At 40.8% G+C, this 19,118-nt stretch overlaps 1 protein-coding gene across 1 annotated transcript in view; it reads right to left on the bottom strand.

The window, feature by feature from the left end:
* LOC135874615 (DGAT1/2-independent enzyme synthesizing storage lipids-like) overlaps positions 1 to 18,430 on the bottom strand; it is a 46,482-nt gene extending 28,052 nt beyond the window's left edge. Inside the window, exons 1-2 of the mRNA XM_065399498.1 lie at positions 18,115 to 18,430; positions 6,960 to 7,124 (exon numbers count right to left, since the gene is read on the bottom strand). Coding sequence (XP_065255570.1) covers positions 6,960 to 7,124; positions 18,115 to 18,430 — 481 coding nt within the window. The remainder of the gene's footprint in view (positions 1 to 6,959; positions 7,125 to 18,114) is intronic.
* Between the last annotated feature and the right edge of the window lie 688 nt (positions 18,431 to 19,118).

Raw genomic sequence — 19,118 nt, 5'->3', positions numbered from 1 at the left:
GGAATCAGTGTGTAACCATGGTAATTTGCCAGTTTCAAGTACTTGGGAAGCTTCTCTTAAGCCTGCGGCTTACGGAGTGCAACCATAGCCAGTGAGAACTACTCTTGTGCAACATTCTGGTTCCAATCCTCCTATTCATTCTCTCACAGAAATAGCTCAGATCCAGCCCTCTTGAGTCCTTAGCAGTCTCAGATGCATAAAAAAGATCAAGAACAAATAAGAGGAGCTCTTCTTCAGCAAGCATTTCCTTACCTCCAGAGAATAAGAGAAGAGAGGAATGGTGATTTCACCTCCAGTTCCACTTCCCTTTGGGATCTCCACATATATTATCTTTATGATCAGTTCTATCAGATCCACTGCTGTCACCTCTACTCTCACTATCAGATCCAAGATCGGAACCATTATCTGAGTAATATCCAGTTCAGATCAGCCGCTACCATTGGCTCCTTCTCATCCGCCTGATCATAACAAGAGATATTGGGACTCAAGATCCTTTCAACATTATGGTCAAGGGTATGAATCGGATCTGATGACTGAATCCTGGCCAGAATGGCCTTGGTCACGTTGGCTTTATTGGCTGGATCTGTATTATGCATGTTACTGAGAACACATGAGACCAAGTAAAGGACTTACAAAACTACTGCTTATTCTCCATCTGTGGAAGCAGTAGCTTTCCAAGAATTGATTGAAAGGATGGTGGCTATTTTAAAGTTACAAACCTGACTTTTAAAGTTCCACACTTTGATTGTGGAAACTTCTCCTTCTATATTCTTGGTTCCCACTTGTCCTCCAGAGTTCCTCTACCTTTGTTGGTTGGTTTACCACAACCTGCTAAACTTATTTGGTCCAACCCAACATCAGTTCAGCCAATATCTAAAAACATAGGCAAACTGTATCCTCTTCCTCGGGAAGGTTTCTCTACTTTCACACCCATCCTATCCCTAATTCCCTACTGGTCGGAGCAGCCATCCAAAGAACAAGACGAGGCACCATGTGTCGGCCTATTCCAAACAAGGAAATGAAACAATTAACAAGACATGAATTCACAGCAATAGTCACAGTAGCCTTGTAAATATGCAACTAGTAGATAAGGGAATAGTAGGGAAGTAAATGATGTGTAATGGATGACAGATGTGTGGCACATGGACAGCTCATGATCTGTATGGACATTGGTTCCTATAAATTAATAAATCAATCACAGAGCACATGATATGATATAAAATGGAAGATATGTGTCAGTGGATAGTTAAAATTGTATATAAAGTAATCAATGACTGTGTTCTTTGGGGATTTGTGGTTGTGATGACAGTGATATACCCTGTACCCCCCCCCCCCCAAGCTTGAAACTGATCTACTCATTGTAGTTCTTTATTGGCATACAGTAAAAACCTGAGTGACGAGTCCAGAATGGAGCTGAGTTTCTGGGAACTGAGAGGTTAAGGTCTCGAGAGGAATTGCAACACCACTCATTCTACTCCTTCTGATAAAGAGGATAAGAACATTGACATATTAGCCAGAAAACTATTTTGGTCATCTACTTTGGGCCTCAATTTATCAGTCATTGAAGCTAACAATATCATTCATGGGAAAAATTAGAGTTGTTCATCAAATTTTTATCAGAAGATGAGAGAAAGTTAGCAAATGTTATTGCTTCACATGGCCAACAGATTGATAAATATGTTTTGAGGGCATGCTATGACTTTTCAGATTTTCCAACAACAGGAGTTTCATCTGTAATTTTCTTAAGATGCTTTGCTTAGTTGAAATCTTCTTGTCTCCAACCAGAGACTAAAGAAAGGGTCGAAGATATCCCCTTTGAGGGTTGAGGTCTTTTTTACTATTAAGCCTGATGAGGTATTAGAAAGAATGAAGGAGACAAGATATACTGCAAGGTCTCTGGGATTTTACCAGCAACAGCAGAGGAAGAGAACTGGAATGTCGTTTTTCAGATATCAAAGACAGCAGTATCCCTTTTCTTCTTTTTTGTCACACTCTTCACAGAGGAGACAATATTATCCTCAATACCCATTCCAACATTTGTCTCAACATTGTAGAGGAAATTTTAAGCCTAAATCAAGAGGGAAACCACCTTCTTTTCATGACTAGGTTCTAAATGTAAAATTTGACAATTTGCTACGCAGCTGCAGTCTGACAGCTCAACAAAAGTGAAATCAACTGTTTGAAAACCAGCTGTGCAGTTTTTCCTGCCATTGGGATTTGATAACTATGGACACGTGGATATTGGAAATGTTGCACAGCAGGTATGCCATATAGTTTGAGACTCTACTTTCCCCCACTCGTGCCTAGTCAGGGACCCCTCCCATGCAAGTCTTCTAAGATCAGAAGTTCAAACTCTCAGAGATGAGAGCAGTAGATGAAGTCCCAAAGATATTCAGGAAGAAGGGTTTTTACTCACAATATTTTGTGACTGTCAAGAAAAATGGTGGTTTATGTCCTATATCAGGATTCTAAATACCTTCATCAGGAAGTTCTGGTTTCACATGTTAACCTTGGCCTCCATTCTACCTTCCATTTAGTTGACTGATTGGTTTGTAGTTCTTGATCTAAAAGATGCTTACTTCCACATAGATACTTTCTCAAAAACCTCAGGTTTGTAATAAGAAGTGACTATTATCAGTAAATGGTCCTTCATTTTGACCCCTAGCTACCACTCCCAAAGTTTTCACAAAGTACTTATCACTGGTGGCAGCTCTCTTGAGAAAGAAAGGGATAAGTGTGTATCCATATTTAGACTATTCGTTAGTAAGGCACAGTTGCAAGATCTTCTTTTTGAAGCGGTTATCTACACATGTACTCTTTTCGGGAGTTTGGGATTCCTCATAAATCAAAAGTCCCATTTGGAACCCACCAACACCATATCCTTCATAGGAGCTCTATTGGACTCCAGTCTGGGACAAGCTATGCTTCCGTGGGATAGGTTTCTGAATATCAAGAAGACCATAGAGACTAAAAAGTCATCAGTCTCATTAAAATTTTTTATTCTACCTCAGGTTGATGAGTCTCCTAGTGTTTATGGCCTATGTAACTGCACACCTGTCTAAAAATGAGAACCCTCCTCCAGCCCTGTTGTCAACCAACTACAAACAGGGAAAACACGCCATGTATCAAAATCTGTTGAAGGTTCTGTCAGATTTACTCTTCTGGACTCAGCCACAGAATATTCTGATGGGAGTATCATTCAGAGATCCAGTTCCACCAGTGGTGTTCGCAGCAGACACATGCAATACTGGATAGGGAGCTCACTCTCTTGCACTCACAGCATAAGGTCTCTGGTCACAGAAAAAGACAAGATTTCATATAAATCTTCTAGAGCTCAGGGCAATTCAATGGGCCTGAAAAGATTTCCTCAAGCAGTTACAGCACAAGGTGGTTCAAACAGTATTAGGTAATACCAGAGCAGATTATTTTATAAACAAGCAGGGAGGAGCTCATTCTTACCAGCTGTGCAAGGAAGCAACTATATTATAGGAATGGTGTATAGCACACAACATAACCCCAATTGCAATTCATTTAGCAGAAAAGGACAATCTCTTAGTGGATCATCTAAGCAGGATTAATATAGACTCACATGAATGGTCCCCAAAATGTCAGTAGCGTGAGATATTTTTCTTCAACGGGGTCACCTGCACATATATTTATTTGCCACCAGGAAAAACACAAAATGCCAAAGATAATGGTTAAGAGCAGGAAAGGATTGTTTCTTAATTTCAGATGCATTCTTGATACTGTGGACTCAAGGGCTACTGTAAAAATTTCCTTCTTTTCCACTTGTATAGAAAATGGTATCTAGATAAAGCAGAACAAGGCAAGGATTATTCTGGTCACGCTGGCATGGCTCCAGCAACAGTGGTTCCCAATTATGCTCCACTTCTCAGCAGGGAATTTCAAGACCCTTCCTGTCTCTCTAGAGTCGTTCACCCAGCAGAATGGTTGGATTTACCACCCAGACCCAAGCTTCCTTCATCTAACAGCATGGACGATAGATTTTTAAGTGACTTGGAATTGTCTCTCTTGCCGAATGTGCACCCTGTTTTAACAAACTCTAGAAAAGAAGTCAACTAGTAAATGCTGTCTATAGGCTTGCAACCCAACAGGACGCAACTACAGGGGTTGAGTTTAGGTCAAATCAGAAAACAATCCAGTCCTCTAGGACTCAGGTCAGGTAAGCTCTTATCATCTCTGCCTGCCTGTGATATCAGCACAGTGGCGGCTGCATGCTCCACTCCTGCCAGCCGCCACCACCCCGCTGTGCTCAGTGTGAGGTGGAGTGAGTATGCCGACAAATCGCAGCACACACAGCACAGTGAGGCTGCAGTGGCCAGTAGGAGTGAGGCATGCCGCCTCTGCTGCCCCAACCCCACAAGCAGGAGGAGGCTGGAGATTGATCACGGGCACGGGGTGCAGGGAGCACCACGAGACTGAGACCCAAGGATGAGGCGGTGGCACTAACACAGGTTCGGGGATGAGTATCGGGTGCAGGTTGGGTCTGAAAACAAGTTGATGCTTTCAGGTTGCGTTCAGGTTGGCTGTGCCGGGGTCAGGTTCAGGTCTGGGTTTGGCTTTAAAATTAGGCCCAGGCAGACTTCTAATACTGTTAAATTGAAAAAGGTTTTCTTTATAGGTGGCTAAAAGAGGTGTTCGCTCTTCCTTAGCCTCATACATAGTATTCTGGAGTATTTACTTTATCGTAAAATGTCAGGATTATCATTGTCCTCAGTTAGAGTGCATTTATCTGCCATAGCTACCTTCCACTCTAATAGTTTGGTGCTTATAGATGACTTATTTAACAAATTTATGAAGGGTCTAAACAATATGTACCCTCCTATAACTGGGTACTTATGCAATTAATGCAACAACCTTTTGAGCCAGTGGGGGAAATGTTCTTTATTTCTCCTTTCACTTACAACATTTCTAGTAGCAATTACTTCAGCAAGAAGAGTTAATGAATTACAAGCTCTTATGGTAGATCTGCCATATACAATTTTCCAAAAGACAAGGTAGTGCTAGTCTTCACTCCTGTTTTTTACCCAAAGTTGTTACAGATTTCTACATCAATCAATCAATAAATTTGCCATGCTCCCTGCCCCAAAGTTCACCCCCATAGGGCTAAGGCAAGACTTCATACACATGAAGTTAAAAGAGCATTGGCATTCTGTACAGATGGACAAGAAGCATTAGACATTCTCCGAGTCTATTTCTATTATATGCTGATGACAAAAAGGGTCAGTCTACATCTTCACAGACATTATCTAGATGGAATAAACTCTATATTCAGGAAACACATTCTTTACCTTTGGTTCCATTCCTTCAAAGGATTATAGCCAATTCCACTAGAATCAAGAAGGCTACATTATTACCTTGCTTCAATGTTCCAATTGCAAAAATCTGTATGGTGGCCACATGGAGTTCTATCCTTCCATACACATTATGCTCTCGACTTGGCTTCTAGATCCTTCAATCTCTTTTTAATTAAGTGTTCCTTGCCCACCTTCCTAGAATGGGTACTGCTAATCAGTTTATCCCATTAGTGGGAATTTGCAGAAGCCACTCAAAGGAGAAATGAAGGTTACTTAATTGTAACTGAGATTCTTGAAAATGAACTCAGCATACTCATATTCCCCATCTGCCTTCCCCTCTTGCTTGGAGTCATAATCCATACATGGTGTTGAGCAAGCAGTGGAAAGACCTGAAGTGATGGATCCCCAGGCCCCCTTTTATAGCCTCACCCCTAAAATGTTCAGGAACAGTGAAGGAAGGGGAAAGTAAGAGCACCTGAGTGCTCCAATGGGCACTGCCTATTAGGATCCCTCTTCAGAGCTTCTAGGCCATCACATCCCATGAATGTGTGGGGGAAAATTGATTACAAGTAATTAACCTTCATTTTCAGAACATCAGTTGCAAGAAGTCAGGGAGACAAAATAACTATTAAAGAAAACTAGCTGGAAGACTACATACAAAGACTACAGTAGAACCTCAGAGTTATGAACACCAGAGTTACAAATTCACCAGTCAACCACACACCTCATTTGGAACCGGAAGTACACAATCAGGCAGTAGTAGAGACAACAACAAAAAAGCAAATACAGTATTGTGTTAAACGTAAACTACTAAAAAAAATAAAGGGAAAGCAACATTTTTCTGCTTCATGGTAAAGTTTCAAAGCTGTATTAAGACAATGTTCAGTTGTAAACTTTTGAAAGAATAACCATAACATTTTGTTCAGAGTTATGAACATTTCAGAGTTATGAACAACCTCCATTTCCAAGGTGTTCGTAACTGAGATTCTACTGTACAGGCAAAATCCATCCTTGGTACAACTCCATTAACTTCAATGAAATTACATCAAAGATGAATTTTGCATTCCGAATCCAAGTTTTGAATATGCATGGGACAGTGCAATCAATTATTAGTTCCTAATGCTCATCTTAATGAGAAGTTGGGATGCTTCATAGGATTTCTATTTAACAACAATACAGTAGGTTACCATGCTGAAAAAAAAAGTTTGTTAGATTGGTTTATACTTTAGTTCCGTCTCTCTGTCAGGGCAGTCAGAAAGAAGTGGCTGGCAGTTGGGGTTGCCCCACCCTCTGTTTTAGCGAGGGGGAACATAAGAGCATACAGGGTGCCTCTGCAACCCTTTGCTGGACATTGCTAGAGAAAAGCTTTCCAAACTCCTGTGCAGAGGTCGCAAACGCACCATATGTGGGATCCACATGGCCAGGAGCTCAAAGAACTTTTAGCTATAATGAACTTCAGAAGGCCTTAGAGTTTCTCAAATGCTTGAAATTATACTATTTTCTGTAGTGCATACTTGGAAAGCATTTTGTTTGAGTCTTAATATTTGTAATAAGGTACTTATGTCTAGTATTGTGGGATAGACTTGTGTCTCTGAATTTAAGATATTTCTAACTCTCTCATTTACAATAGAAGTACTTTACCTGGTATCATACGCAAGGCACGGTCAACTACTGAATAGGAGACTCTGCCCGTCTGTATATAGAGATTACAGACAAAGAAGTGGTAGTCTACAGAAGTGGCTCCATGGTAATAAACAATAAGCCCCGGTCCTTCTGGTATTTTTTCCAAACCATGAACTTCATAACCTGTCAAGAATACAAAGTACAATAGTTTCAATATTAGCTTTTTATAAGTCATGCTGTGATTTAACATAAAGCTACTCACTACAGGAAACTCCGTACTATATATGGGGAAGATGTTCTAGGAGTCAACTTTAGGACATCCAATGTTAGTCAAGAAGTGATTAGCATAACAATTAACTCTTGGTTCTGACAGTCAAACATTTCACTTCACAGTTAAAAATGCAGTGAGAAAATGGCAGCCATTTTTTTGGATCTCTGGCATCACTGCATCATATGTCAGCTCACAGAGCCTAAAGTACTGGTGCAGTTTTGAGTCAGTGTTATTATTTATTATTTTTGTAATTGTGGCCATGATTTAAAAGAAGTCAGGAATTGGAGGGGAAAGGGGGGAGGCTATCCTTGCCTGTAAATGCTATTTATCTAATGATCCAGGGCAGTCTCTAATTCGATGGGTTTTTTGTTAGTCACACTTGGGTAGTTAACAACCAATCAATCTACAGACGTTTGAGCACCAGGTCAGCGGAATGAGCCTTCTGTTAGTTTTCCAGGCTTTTATATGTTAAAAGTCCAAAAACTAAAAATACTTTCAAACTAGGGAATAGTAAGGGAGAGACAAATATATAGGGTATGTCTACACTGCACAGTTGTCACCAAAAAATTTGTCTTTCACGGGTACTTAAAAAAGCTCCCCCGCGAAAGACAAAAGTTTTGCCAACACAAGCGGCAGTGTGAACGTGACTTTGTCGGCAGGAATGCTCTCCTGCCGACAAAGCTTATGCCGCTTGCGGGGCTGGAAGTATTTTGTCGTTAAAAGTGCCAACAAAATACCGCAAAAAAGCGTTCACACACACTGACTTTTAGCGACAAGGCTGTGTCAACATAGCCTTGTCTCTAAAAGCTGCGTAATGTAGACAAGCCCATAGATGGGATTAAAAAAAATCTGAAGTGGGGAGGGGGGAAATTATCTAGAATTTGGAGGTGAAATCTGTGAGTGAAAGGAACCTCAAAACCCAGTATAAAACCATGAAGCCACTGCTCACTGAAGTGTATGTTAAAGACTGAAACAGTAATAAAACAATAGAAAAATCACCAAATAATTAGAATGATTTATAGGGTCAGAAATGCAAAGAAAGGCCTAGTTAATTGAAAAATATTTTTTTTTTTGTGAACTAACTTTAACAGTTTAACTTGACTTAACAATCTTAAATATTGGCTTTGGAGATGCTGGGTTATTTCCTCCTGCCTCAGTCTGATAACTCAGAGGTCAGTGTGACAATCAGAGATATGTGAATCCAGACAGGCCTAGTGTAAGGAGCTACACTAAAGAAGGTCTGGTACAGTGTGGAGTTGCTCAGTATTTGTTAGTCTACTCACTGGAAGGCAGGGTGAGAATGCAGAGCTAAGAAGAGGCTTGAGATCATCTAGATTCAACTGGCTTTCAAAAATTCAGTAATCTCATTGGTCACGTCAAGTATGACCTAAACACAAAACCCATCAAGTTAGAGACTGCCCTTGTTCACTCAGAGACAGCGAGGATATAGGGAAGAATACTGTTGGTAAATCAGACTTTAAAATGATAAATTTCAGTGATTGAGTGAGACACAGTCGATAGCTCAGATGCTCAACCTGATCAGCACAATAAAAGTGAGCTGATGTGAAAACTGCTTATCAAATCTACCCCATCAGAAAGAATCTACAGTGTTGTTTTCTGTGATGGGTTCCCCCTCCGTTGGGGAGCCATCTGGAACTGGGGTACCACTGAGCCCTCCTGACCCACCAGCCTGGGCTCCCTCTCACACTGTGCTGCTGTGACAAGTTGCTAAACTTTCCAAGCCTGCACTTTCAATCAGCATACACAGGTAGGGACACACCCAGCTGTAGTAACATGTAAAAAGGCTCTCTGACCAGCCCCTGCACAGAAAGGCTAAACAGTTAGTCCACATCCCAGTTCCTAAGGCAACCACCCCCCTTTGGAGGGTAAACCCAAAATTATACCATCTTGTGCTGCACAGGGAACTGTACAGCATAAGCTCATGAAATCTCCCTCAATGTAGAGGAGTCTTAATAATTTTAATCTTTCATCATATGGAAGCTTTTCCATGGCTTTAGTCATCTGCAGTGTCCTTCTTTGGACCTATTCTATTTCTGCTTTATTATTTTTGAGAAGAAGCAGTGAATGGAATTGAACTTCATATTCAAAATGAGAGTAAGCCATCCAGTTTGTGTACATTGCACATCTATTTCTGTCCAGATGTCCACTGTGACACCTTTTTCTTAACTGGTTACAATTTATTTAGAAATATTTTATGTTCATGAGCAATGTAGTTCAACTTCTGCATTTGTCTATGCAGAACTCTTCATTCTGGTCTTACATGGGCTAGTGCTTAAGTAACTGTGGTAATGGCTCAGGTAGGGCGCCAAGAAATGGTGTTGGTGGACTCAACACCCCATAGAATTGGCATAAAGGAGCAGCAGGAAGGGTTGGATCACATATATATTATATTAAATAATACAAATATATGCAAACTAAATTGTTTGTTCAGCATATGCAGGGATCAGTATTCCACGGAAGGAAGACATCACATAATAAATCAACTGTCAATTCAGAGAAAGGAGGAAAAAAGAGTCTGCACATAAAAACAATCCTAACTAAAAGCCCTCGTATCTCAAAATTAAAAAATCTGCAAAGAAAAAACCTTTAGTTATGCACACTAATTTTCTTTGTTTTGGTAAGAGTCTGTACTTCCTTCTTGACTTTCTGGGTCACGGATGTGGAGAGAATATTTTGCTGAGATCCAAGAAGTCATTTAAAGCTCTGTCTAGAGATGCTCCAAACAATAAGGTATCATCAAAGCGTGCTTGGATGAGGATGCTCCTCATTGTAGGATCTTTATCTGGTACAGCCCACCATGTGCTTTAAGATTCCAGAATTTTACATAGGAGACAATCAGCCAAGAATCTGGGAACAGCACGGGCTAAGATGTATAACAATGCTGGGGGTTGTCTTTGATTGGCTTCTGTCATTTTTCTGGGGTGGGGGTTCCTAGCTGATTACTTCTTCGGGGGTTGGATGAGGAATGAGATAGAGGGCAGTGCAGACTATGGCTACGCATACAAGGGCAGCTCTCAGAACAAGAAAGGAGGATCCAAAAATGTCATCTGAGAACACACTTTCACATTTTCAGCCATTGACTCATGAACTCCAATAGACTTCCTGCTGCATCAGCTGAGCTGTAGGAAGAAAAGTTGGTCTTTGAAACTGCAGAAAATGTGTAAGCATCAAGTCCTATTGCATTTGGTATCACTTTAGTAAAGTTCAGTTGATGGACCTTTGATTTAGTTAACCCAAGTCTTCTGGGTTATTTAAACAGGAAAAGAAAGCTTGTGGTCTCCCTCAGACTCCAAGGGACTAGCCTGACTGGGCCCAGGGACTTTGTTTGCTGACTCTAATTTGTGGAGCTCTGAGCTAGGGCCCTGAGGTCCCCCTTATGAACTTTGTTAAAAAGACTATTACTTCCCTGATCTTCTTGAAGACATATGTGTTTTATTAATTTGTTTTGACTTCCCCTGTCTTGAATCCTTTACACAGTAGCTTATAAGAGATCTGGTCTGTTCTGTGTCCTATTCCAACTGGCTGCACATGAGTTTCACAATGTCCTACCCAGACTCTGTTTGGAAACAGAGACAGTTCCAAAACCACATCATGTAGGCAATTCACTCCAAGTGCCAGCAGAGGGTGTAGCCAATTCACAAAAATACGTATGCGAGAGGAACATTTGGTAGCAGCCTCCTAACAGTGGGGAGCAGGCAGGATAACCCAACTATAATGGCCAGAGTAGTAGATCTTTGTGTATGAGAAATGCTGTTTTTCAAGGAGCATCTCTTTCTATTTTATTCCAAACAAAGACACCAGGGATACCTGCTTTCATTAGTGATTTTTACTTTAAAAAAAGATTAACCAAGTTTTTTTTTAAAAAAAATATTGAATGCTCAATGCTTTTTTTGCCTCGGTCTTCACAGACAAGGTCAGCTCCCACACTGCTGTCCTGGGCAACACAGTATGTGGAGGAGGTGAACAGCCCTCAGTAGTGAAAGAACAGATTAAGGACTATTTAGAAAAGCTGGACATGCACAAGTCCATGGGTCCAGATCTAATGCATCTGAGGGTGCTGAGGGAATTGGCTGATGTCATTGCAGAGCCATTAGCCATTATCTTTGAAAACTCGTGGCGATCAGGGGAGGTCCAAGACGATTGGAAAAAGGCAAATATAGTGCCCATCTTTAAAAAAGGGAAGAAGGAGAACCCGGGGAACTACAGACCGATCAGCCTCACCTCAGTCCCTGGAAAAATCATGGAACAGGTCCTCAAGAAAACCATTTTGAAGCACTTGGAGGAGAGGAAGGTGATCAGGACAACATGGATTCACCAAGGGCAAGTCATGCCTGACCAACCTGATTGCCTTCTATGATGAGATAACTGGCTCTGTGGATATGGGGAAAGCAGCGGACGTGATATATCTTGACTTTAGCAAAGCTTTTGATATGGTCTCCCACAGTATTCTTGCCAGCAAGTTAAAAAAGTATGGATTGGATGAATGGACTATAAGGTGGATAGAAAGCTGGCTAGATTGTTATGCTCAATGGGTAGTGATCAACGGCTCAATGTCTAGTTGGCAACCGGTATCAAGCAGAGTACCCCAGGGGTTGGTCCTGGGGCCAGTTTTGTTCAACATCTTTATTAATGATCTGGATGATGGGATGGATTGCACCCTCAGCAAGTTTGCAGATGACACTAAGCTAGGGGGAGAGGTAGATACGCTGGAGGGTAGGGATAGGGTCCAGAGTGACCTAGACAAATTGGAGGATTGGGCCAAAAGAAATCTGATGAGGTTCAACAAGGAAAAGTGCAGAGTCCTGCACTTAGGACGGAAGAATCCCATGCACTGCTACAGGCTGGGGACCAACTGGCTAAGCAGCAGTTCTGCAAAAAAAGGCCTGGGGATTACAGTAGACGAGAAGCTGGATATGATTCAGCAGTGTGCCCTTGTTGCCAAGAAGGCTAACGGCATATTGGGCTGAATTAGTAGGAGTATTGCCAGCAGATCGACGGAAGTGATTATTCCCCTCTATTTGGCACTGGTGAGGCCACATCTGGAGTATTGCGTCCAGTTTTGGGCCCCCCACTACAGAAAGGAGTGGACAAATTGGAGAGAGTCCAGCGGAGGGCAACAAAAATTATCGGGGGGCTGGGGCACATGACTTACGAGAAGAGGCTAAGGGAACTGGCTTTATTTAGTCTGCAGAAGAGAAGAGTGAGGGGGAATTTGATAGCAGCCTTCAACTACCTGAACGGGGGTTCCAAAGAGGATGCAGCTCGGCTGTTCCCAGTGGTGGCAGATGACAGAACAAGGAACAATGGTCTCAAATTGCAGTGGAGGAGGTCTAGGTTGGATATTAGGAAACACTATTTCACTAGAAGGGTGGTGAAGCATTTAGAGGTTTTTAAGGCCCGGCTTGAGAAAGCCCTGACTGGGATGATTTAGTTGGTGTTGGTCCTGCTTTGAGCAGGGGGTTGGACTAGATGACCTCGTGAGGTTTCTTCCAGTCCTAATCTTCTATGATTCTATGATTTTATGAATACAAAATAATATTTAAGGACTTTAATTACTAACAGAATAGACATACCACTCTAAATTTACAAAAATTACATTTTTTAAAATATAGTAGTGCTGTCAAACAATTAAAAAAATCAATCGTGATTAATCGCAAGATTTAAAAAAATCACGATGAATCAGTTTTAATCACACTATTAAACAATAACAGAATACCATTTAGTTAAATATTTGTGAATGTTTTCTACATTTCAAATATATTGATTTCAATTATAACACAGAATACAAAGTGTACAGTGCTCACTTTCTATTTATTTTTATGACAAATATTTGCACTGTAAAAAACAAAAGAAATAGTATTTTTTCAATTCACCTAACACAAGTTCTGTAATGCAATCTCTTTATCGTGAAAAGGCAACCTAACATAACTGCACTCAAAAATAAAATAGTGTAAAACTTTAGAGGCTACAAGTCCTACTTGTGGAACATGCTGTCAGAAGTCTTAAAAGAGCAACACTCCAATTCGGAAACTACAGAACCTGAATCACCAAAAAAGAAAATCAACCTACTGTTGCTGGTATCTGACTCAGATAATGAAAATGAATGTGCGTCAGTCCGCACTGCTTTGGATCGTTATTGAGCAGAACCCGTTATCAGCATGGAAGCATGTCCTCTGGAATGGAGGCCAAAGCATGAAGGGGCGTTTGAATGTTCAGCGTATCTGGCACGTAAATACCTTGCAATGCCGGCTACAACAGTGCCATGTGAATGCCATCAGGTGACATTGTAAATAAGAAGCGGGCAGCATTATCACCCGTAAATGTAAACAAACATTTTTGTCTTATCGATTGGCTGCACAAGAAGTAAGATTGAGTGGACTTGTAGGCTCTAAAGTTTTACATTGTTTTGTTTTTGAGTGCAGTTATGTAACAAAAAAAATCTACATTTGTAAGTTGCACGTTCACAATAAAGAGATTGCACTACAGGACTTGTATAAGGTGAATTGAAAAATACTATTTTTTTGCAAATATTTACACTAAAAAGATAAAAATAATAATACAAAGTGAGCACTGTACACTTTGTCTTCTGTGTTGTAATGGAAATCAATATATATGAAAATGTAGAAAACATCCAAAAATATTTATAATAAATTTAAATTGGTATTCTATTGTATAACAGTGCAATTAAAACTGTGATTAATTGCGATTACTTTTTTAAATCAAGTTAATTTGTTCTGAGTTAATCGCTTGAGTTAACTGCAATTAATTGACAGCCCTAAAATATAGTGATCAGTGAAGTATCTGACAAAAGCTGGTTGGTTTAACAAAACATGGCCTTTTAATAAAAGAAATACTCCAAGGGTGGGGATATTCTAGGGCTGTTTTCTTGAGACAGGAGGTTGCCTAATAAAGGAACACACTCTACGCTGGAAGTTTTGCTTGTTTTAACATACAAAGAGTAGGTTCAAAGTCCTGCATTTCTCCTGAAAAAGCAGATAGCAACTCAAGAGTTCTTTAAATATTTCAGTTCCCTTTTCTGCTTTAGGTGTTTGCAGTGTTACAAACACTGCAGAAGAAATACACAACATTGAGCTGAGTTCCAGATGGGTATATGGAATAAGAAGTGATTTTTCAGCTATGTTATTTTACATTGTATTTATATATATATATAGTTATTGGTTTAGAATCTCAACTATTCCCTTGGATTTGATAAATAAAAGCATCTCAGTTCATCCTAAAGTGCCGTTCTAGCCCCAAAAGACTATATAAAAATGGCAGCTTCTAACTTATAAATTCAAAGTAGAAATAAGGAATAAGTGACTCAGGGGCTTTCCAGTCTGTTTATGAATAATCTAAGTGCTGGTCTATACACAAATTTAAATCAAAATAATTAAATCTGCTTCATTTCACACCTTTTGTTGTTTTAGTGCAAGTCTGTAGGTGGATACCCTTGTTCCAGAATAAGAGCGTCCACACACAGACTTGCAACAAAAATAATAAAAGCCAAGTTTGATATTTTAGTGCAACTTTGTGTGTAGACCAGCCCTTAGTTTTCATTTACAAAAGAAAATATTCTGGCACTTATTGTTGCAAATAACATGACAAGTGTTATCTTCCCAAATCTGCAGACAAACAACGTGAGGTAATAGACACTAACTGTGAAAAGTCCAAATCCTGGCCCTAGCCACAAATATATATAAATAACATGGTAAATTTACAAGGAAGGTCCTCATGGATTTGAGAAGTCAGGGGAAGGAATCATCCTTTTACCTCCGTCAGATCTTCCTGAGGCAGCAAAGCTTCTCTTTAGCTATTGCTCAAGCCTCAAGGTTGGAGTTATCTTTCTCCAACTATGCCTACTCTGTGTGGGGTGGCATGATCTGTAGATCTTCACTGCAGCTGATATTCAGCCCTACTTACCCAGTTACTGCTGTGCAGAAGCAAGTCGCTACTGAATTGGCCCCCATGTCTTTCAAATGTTGCATGTTATTTCAACTACTCATACATATTGCCAGGTTCTCAGTCAGGAGTCGGCAACATCGCTTGCCCGCGCCGCTTCTCGCCGCCCCCATTGGCCCGGGACGGCGAACCGCGGCCAGTGGGGGCCGCGATCGGCCGAACCTGCCACGTCAGCAGGTAAATAAACTGGCCCGGCCCGCCAGGGTGCTTACCCTGGCGAGCCGCGTGCCGAACATTGCCGACCCCTGTTCTAAGTAAACTGTGACCGCTCAGATAAGAGAACTGAGTATCATATGGGCAGTTCAATGAAAACCTCTGTTCAAAGCTCAATAGTGAAAAAAGAAAATATTAGGCTGTATAAAGAATAAATAGAAAATTATACTGAGAATATTATAATTCCATTGTAGATCAATGGTACATTCACCTAAAATACTATGTTCAAGTTTGGTCATTCTAACAAAAAAGGATATACCAGAAAGAGAAAAGGTTCAGAAATAGATGGCAGTATCTGAAGACATAGAAAAACTACTTCTTAACCCCTCCTCCATAAAGAAGAGACTGAATTGTATAATAGGGTACACAACACAGATATACAAAATAATTAATTGTATAGGGAAGGTAAATCTTCTATTTACCTTTTCAAAGAGACAGACAGTGAAACTGAAAATAGACATTTTTTAAAGACAGTGCATAATTAGCCTATGGAATTCACTGGAAGAGAATTTTGATCAAGAACTTAATAGGAATAAAAAATATTGGACATGCATTTGCATAAAGAGAACAGCTTACAGTTATATTATACAAGATAGTTTATTATTCCCCAGTAAGAGATATAGACCCACATATACTTAAGGGAATAAGGCAACCATTAACTGATGATCTTAGGAAGAAATTTTCCCTCTGGGCAGGTTATTTCATAATTAGCCATTATAGTACCTTCCTCTGGAACATCTGGTAGTTGCCACTATTAGAGATGGGCTACTGGATTAGATAAGTGATTAGATTATGGCAGTTCCACTTCTTATCCACTACATAGGTTCCCCAAACCTACCCCACCATTGAGAAGCTGAAGTACATTCAGCGACAAAGGCCTTAGACAGTCATGGGTGGGGGGACATTCAAGGCCAAAGGAATGAAACACTTCATTTAATTATGCCTCTCGCTTCTGTGTGTCTTAGTTTTACCCTTCATAACTAATGTACGTCTGGAAATTCTGGGAAGCTTCAGCTCTCCCCTCTCATCCACTCCAAACCTTGTGCACTTTGGCAACAAGTAGGATAAACAGTCTCACCAAACTATACAGGAGATGTATTATTAACAACTCCATTTCAGATGTGATGCACTGGCCTTTTGTGCTGCCCCATTGTATTGCAAACTTACATCCAAAATACATTGCCTACTTTCACTCCCAAGCAGTGTCAAGTGTATTCCACGCCTGGAGAATCTGATGTAGAATTTACTCTTCAGCACACAATTCTGTTCCAGAATCCGAGCGCTCTCTTTTTAAAATTGTTTATAGCCTATATGGTTGCAGAGAAAACCTTGAAAATGTGAAGTGAGTAAATCAACACAGTAATGTCTCCCTGAGTCTACAGAAAGTCTGAAACAATACCTGTACAAGGTGTAAACTGCTCTGTTCATCTCAAACAGGGCCCCAGGAACTCTGCCTCCTTCCCTCCCCATGAGAGCCAAGGACTGCTGCCTCAGTGCCAGGGACTTGACTAGATGACTTCTTGAGGTCCCTTCCAGCTCTACATCTGTATGATTCTGTGATTCTGAGTGGAAGGAGCCAGAAGTGTGAGCTGGGCTGCCAAGGCATTGCAGCCAAGGCCCAATGAAGCCAGCTTCGTGCTCCACTTTCATTGACACACACTGGGGGTGGGGGATGGACATTCTGACTCAGGCCTCCTTGACAACATCATAGGAGCCAAAATCTGGAAATGAAGCTGGGTCCACTCTCAGGATTAATCAAAATCACAGCCTCAAATAATCACTATTCAATTCAACATCAAGGAGTATTTTCAGCTATAAATGACTGTGTGTGTGTGGGCAGGGAGAACGGATAGGAGACATGAAAAATGAAGAGTATTTCCTAGCAATAGAATAAGTTAACATTGGAACAGAATTTAGGAAATTCTGTTTCCTTCAGAATTTAGTTCCATTGCACCTACTGTAGAATTTCAAAATGTTTACCTCAGCACCCATGGAGCACCCACAGAGTCGGCGCCTATGTCTACTACATTAACTTCATCCACTATGCTTGTTATTCCAATTTAACAAAAAAACTCACAATCTATCACGTGTCTGGCAGTTCTAAAATTTATAAGACCACACCACTACTTATGTTCCTTTTCTAAAGTACACTTTTTCTTTGAAAAATTCCCACCACTGGTACTATAGGTGAAGCCACATCAGTGATAAGAACAGTGAGACATTTTTAGATAAAAGTCAAGTGTAGACAGCCAAGGAGTAAAACAGCATCAGCTGTCAAGAGCTCATTACTACCAACTTGGGCTGCATAAGAACCAATAGCTTAGAGCAGTGTTTCCCAACCGGTGTGCCATCGAACAGGTAGCTGTGGAATTTTTTAAAAACTACACATAAGAACAAAAACACCTTCTCTTGTATTTTAGTGTCAGAGCCAGATCGCATTCTATACTTTTGTGGGAAGCAGTGCCGCAGCTCCCATTGGCCGGGAAGCGGTCCCGCAGCTCCCATTGGCTGGGAACGGCAAACCGCGGCCACTGGGAGCTGCGAACTGCGAGCGGTCATACCTGCGGACGCTCAGGTAAACAAACCGGCTCACAGCCCTCCAGGGGCTTACCCTGAACAAGCTGCAAACGATGTTTGGGAACCCCTGTCATGTAGTCACCTGTTGCAATAATACATATTTAGTGTTTAAAGGGAAAAAAAATCTCTTACCGTGCCATAGCTTTCCATACATACTAATTATGCGTGACACCATTAGCCTTCCATTGTCCCACAATTTATTGGAAAAATCATCATCTAGGCTGTTCTTTCTCTTGTAAATGTGAAGGCAAATATTACAAAAGACACAAACGATAAACCAGAGTAAATGAGGAAGAAATAGTATTATGAGTGACACACACAAGAAGGAGCCCATATAGTTTGGATAGTGGTAGACCATGCCAATCCATTCTTTTAATATATAAATCAGCCAGGTTGAGTTGGTCACAGATTCCTGCCCTGAAGTATAGGATTCACTTTTACTTATCATCTTCTGTTTAAAGAAGAATTAGGCAAACTGAGTCAAGCTCTCTTCGTAGTCAAAGCAGCTTCTTAACTTTGCCCCTAGAAAGAGAGAACACACTGTGTCATTTATTCCTACTACTACCACCAGAGAAATTACATACATGCTTTCATTATGTGCAATTAATTTCATTGTATCAGTGCCCTTTTGCTATGTTGCTCCTAAGCAGCTGTTGCTGTTATGGGGAGTGTCGACAATTTATAGTAGGGAATGTGTTCCCTGGGGAAATGTTGCGCTTAAGGTGTTGCTGCAAACAAGCATCTACTGTATCCTGTTTTTCTCATGTGAAGTAGGACTTTGACATATGGTTATGCATGCATACACAACTATTTTTAAACACATTGCAGTAGTGCCAGAAGAGTATCAACAGAAGAGGGGACTGAAAGCAGCAGAGGAACCCCTGACCAGTGATGGACTGAAGTGTCGTGAAAGACCTGTGCAATGGGGTCTGGGGCAACACTGATGGAGATTAGATGTTGGTCAGAGAGGGAGAACTGAAACTGATAGATCAGAGAAGAAAGAGTTTTTATCCAGAACAAGATTCAATGAGTAGCCATCGTGGTGAGTGAAGGAGCTTTCTAGGACTGAAGATCAATTGCAGAGGGGAGGATGAGGAAATGAGGATGAGGAGGCAGCAACTAGTGGCTCAGAAGAG

The sequence above is a fragment of the Emys orbicularis genome, chromosome 2 (assembly GCF_028017835.1).
Source record: "Emys orbicularis isolate rEmyOrb1 chromosome 2, rEmyOrb1.hap1, whole genome shotgun sequence".
NCBI classification, from domain to species: domain Eukaryota; kingdom Metazoa; phylum Chordata; order Testudines; family Emydidae; genus Emys; species Emys orbicularis.
The sequence above is the reverse complement of the archived record's forward strand: the minus strand, read 5'-3'. Positions and strand labels throughout refer to the sequence as shown.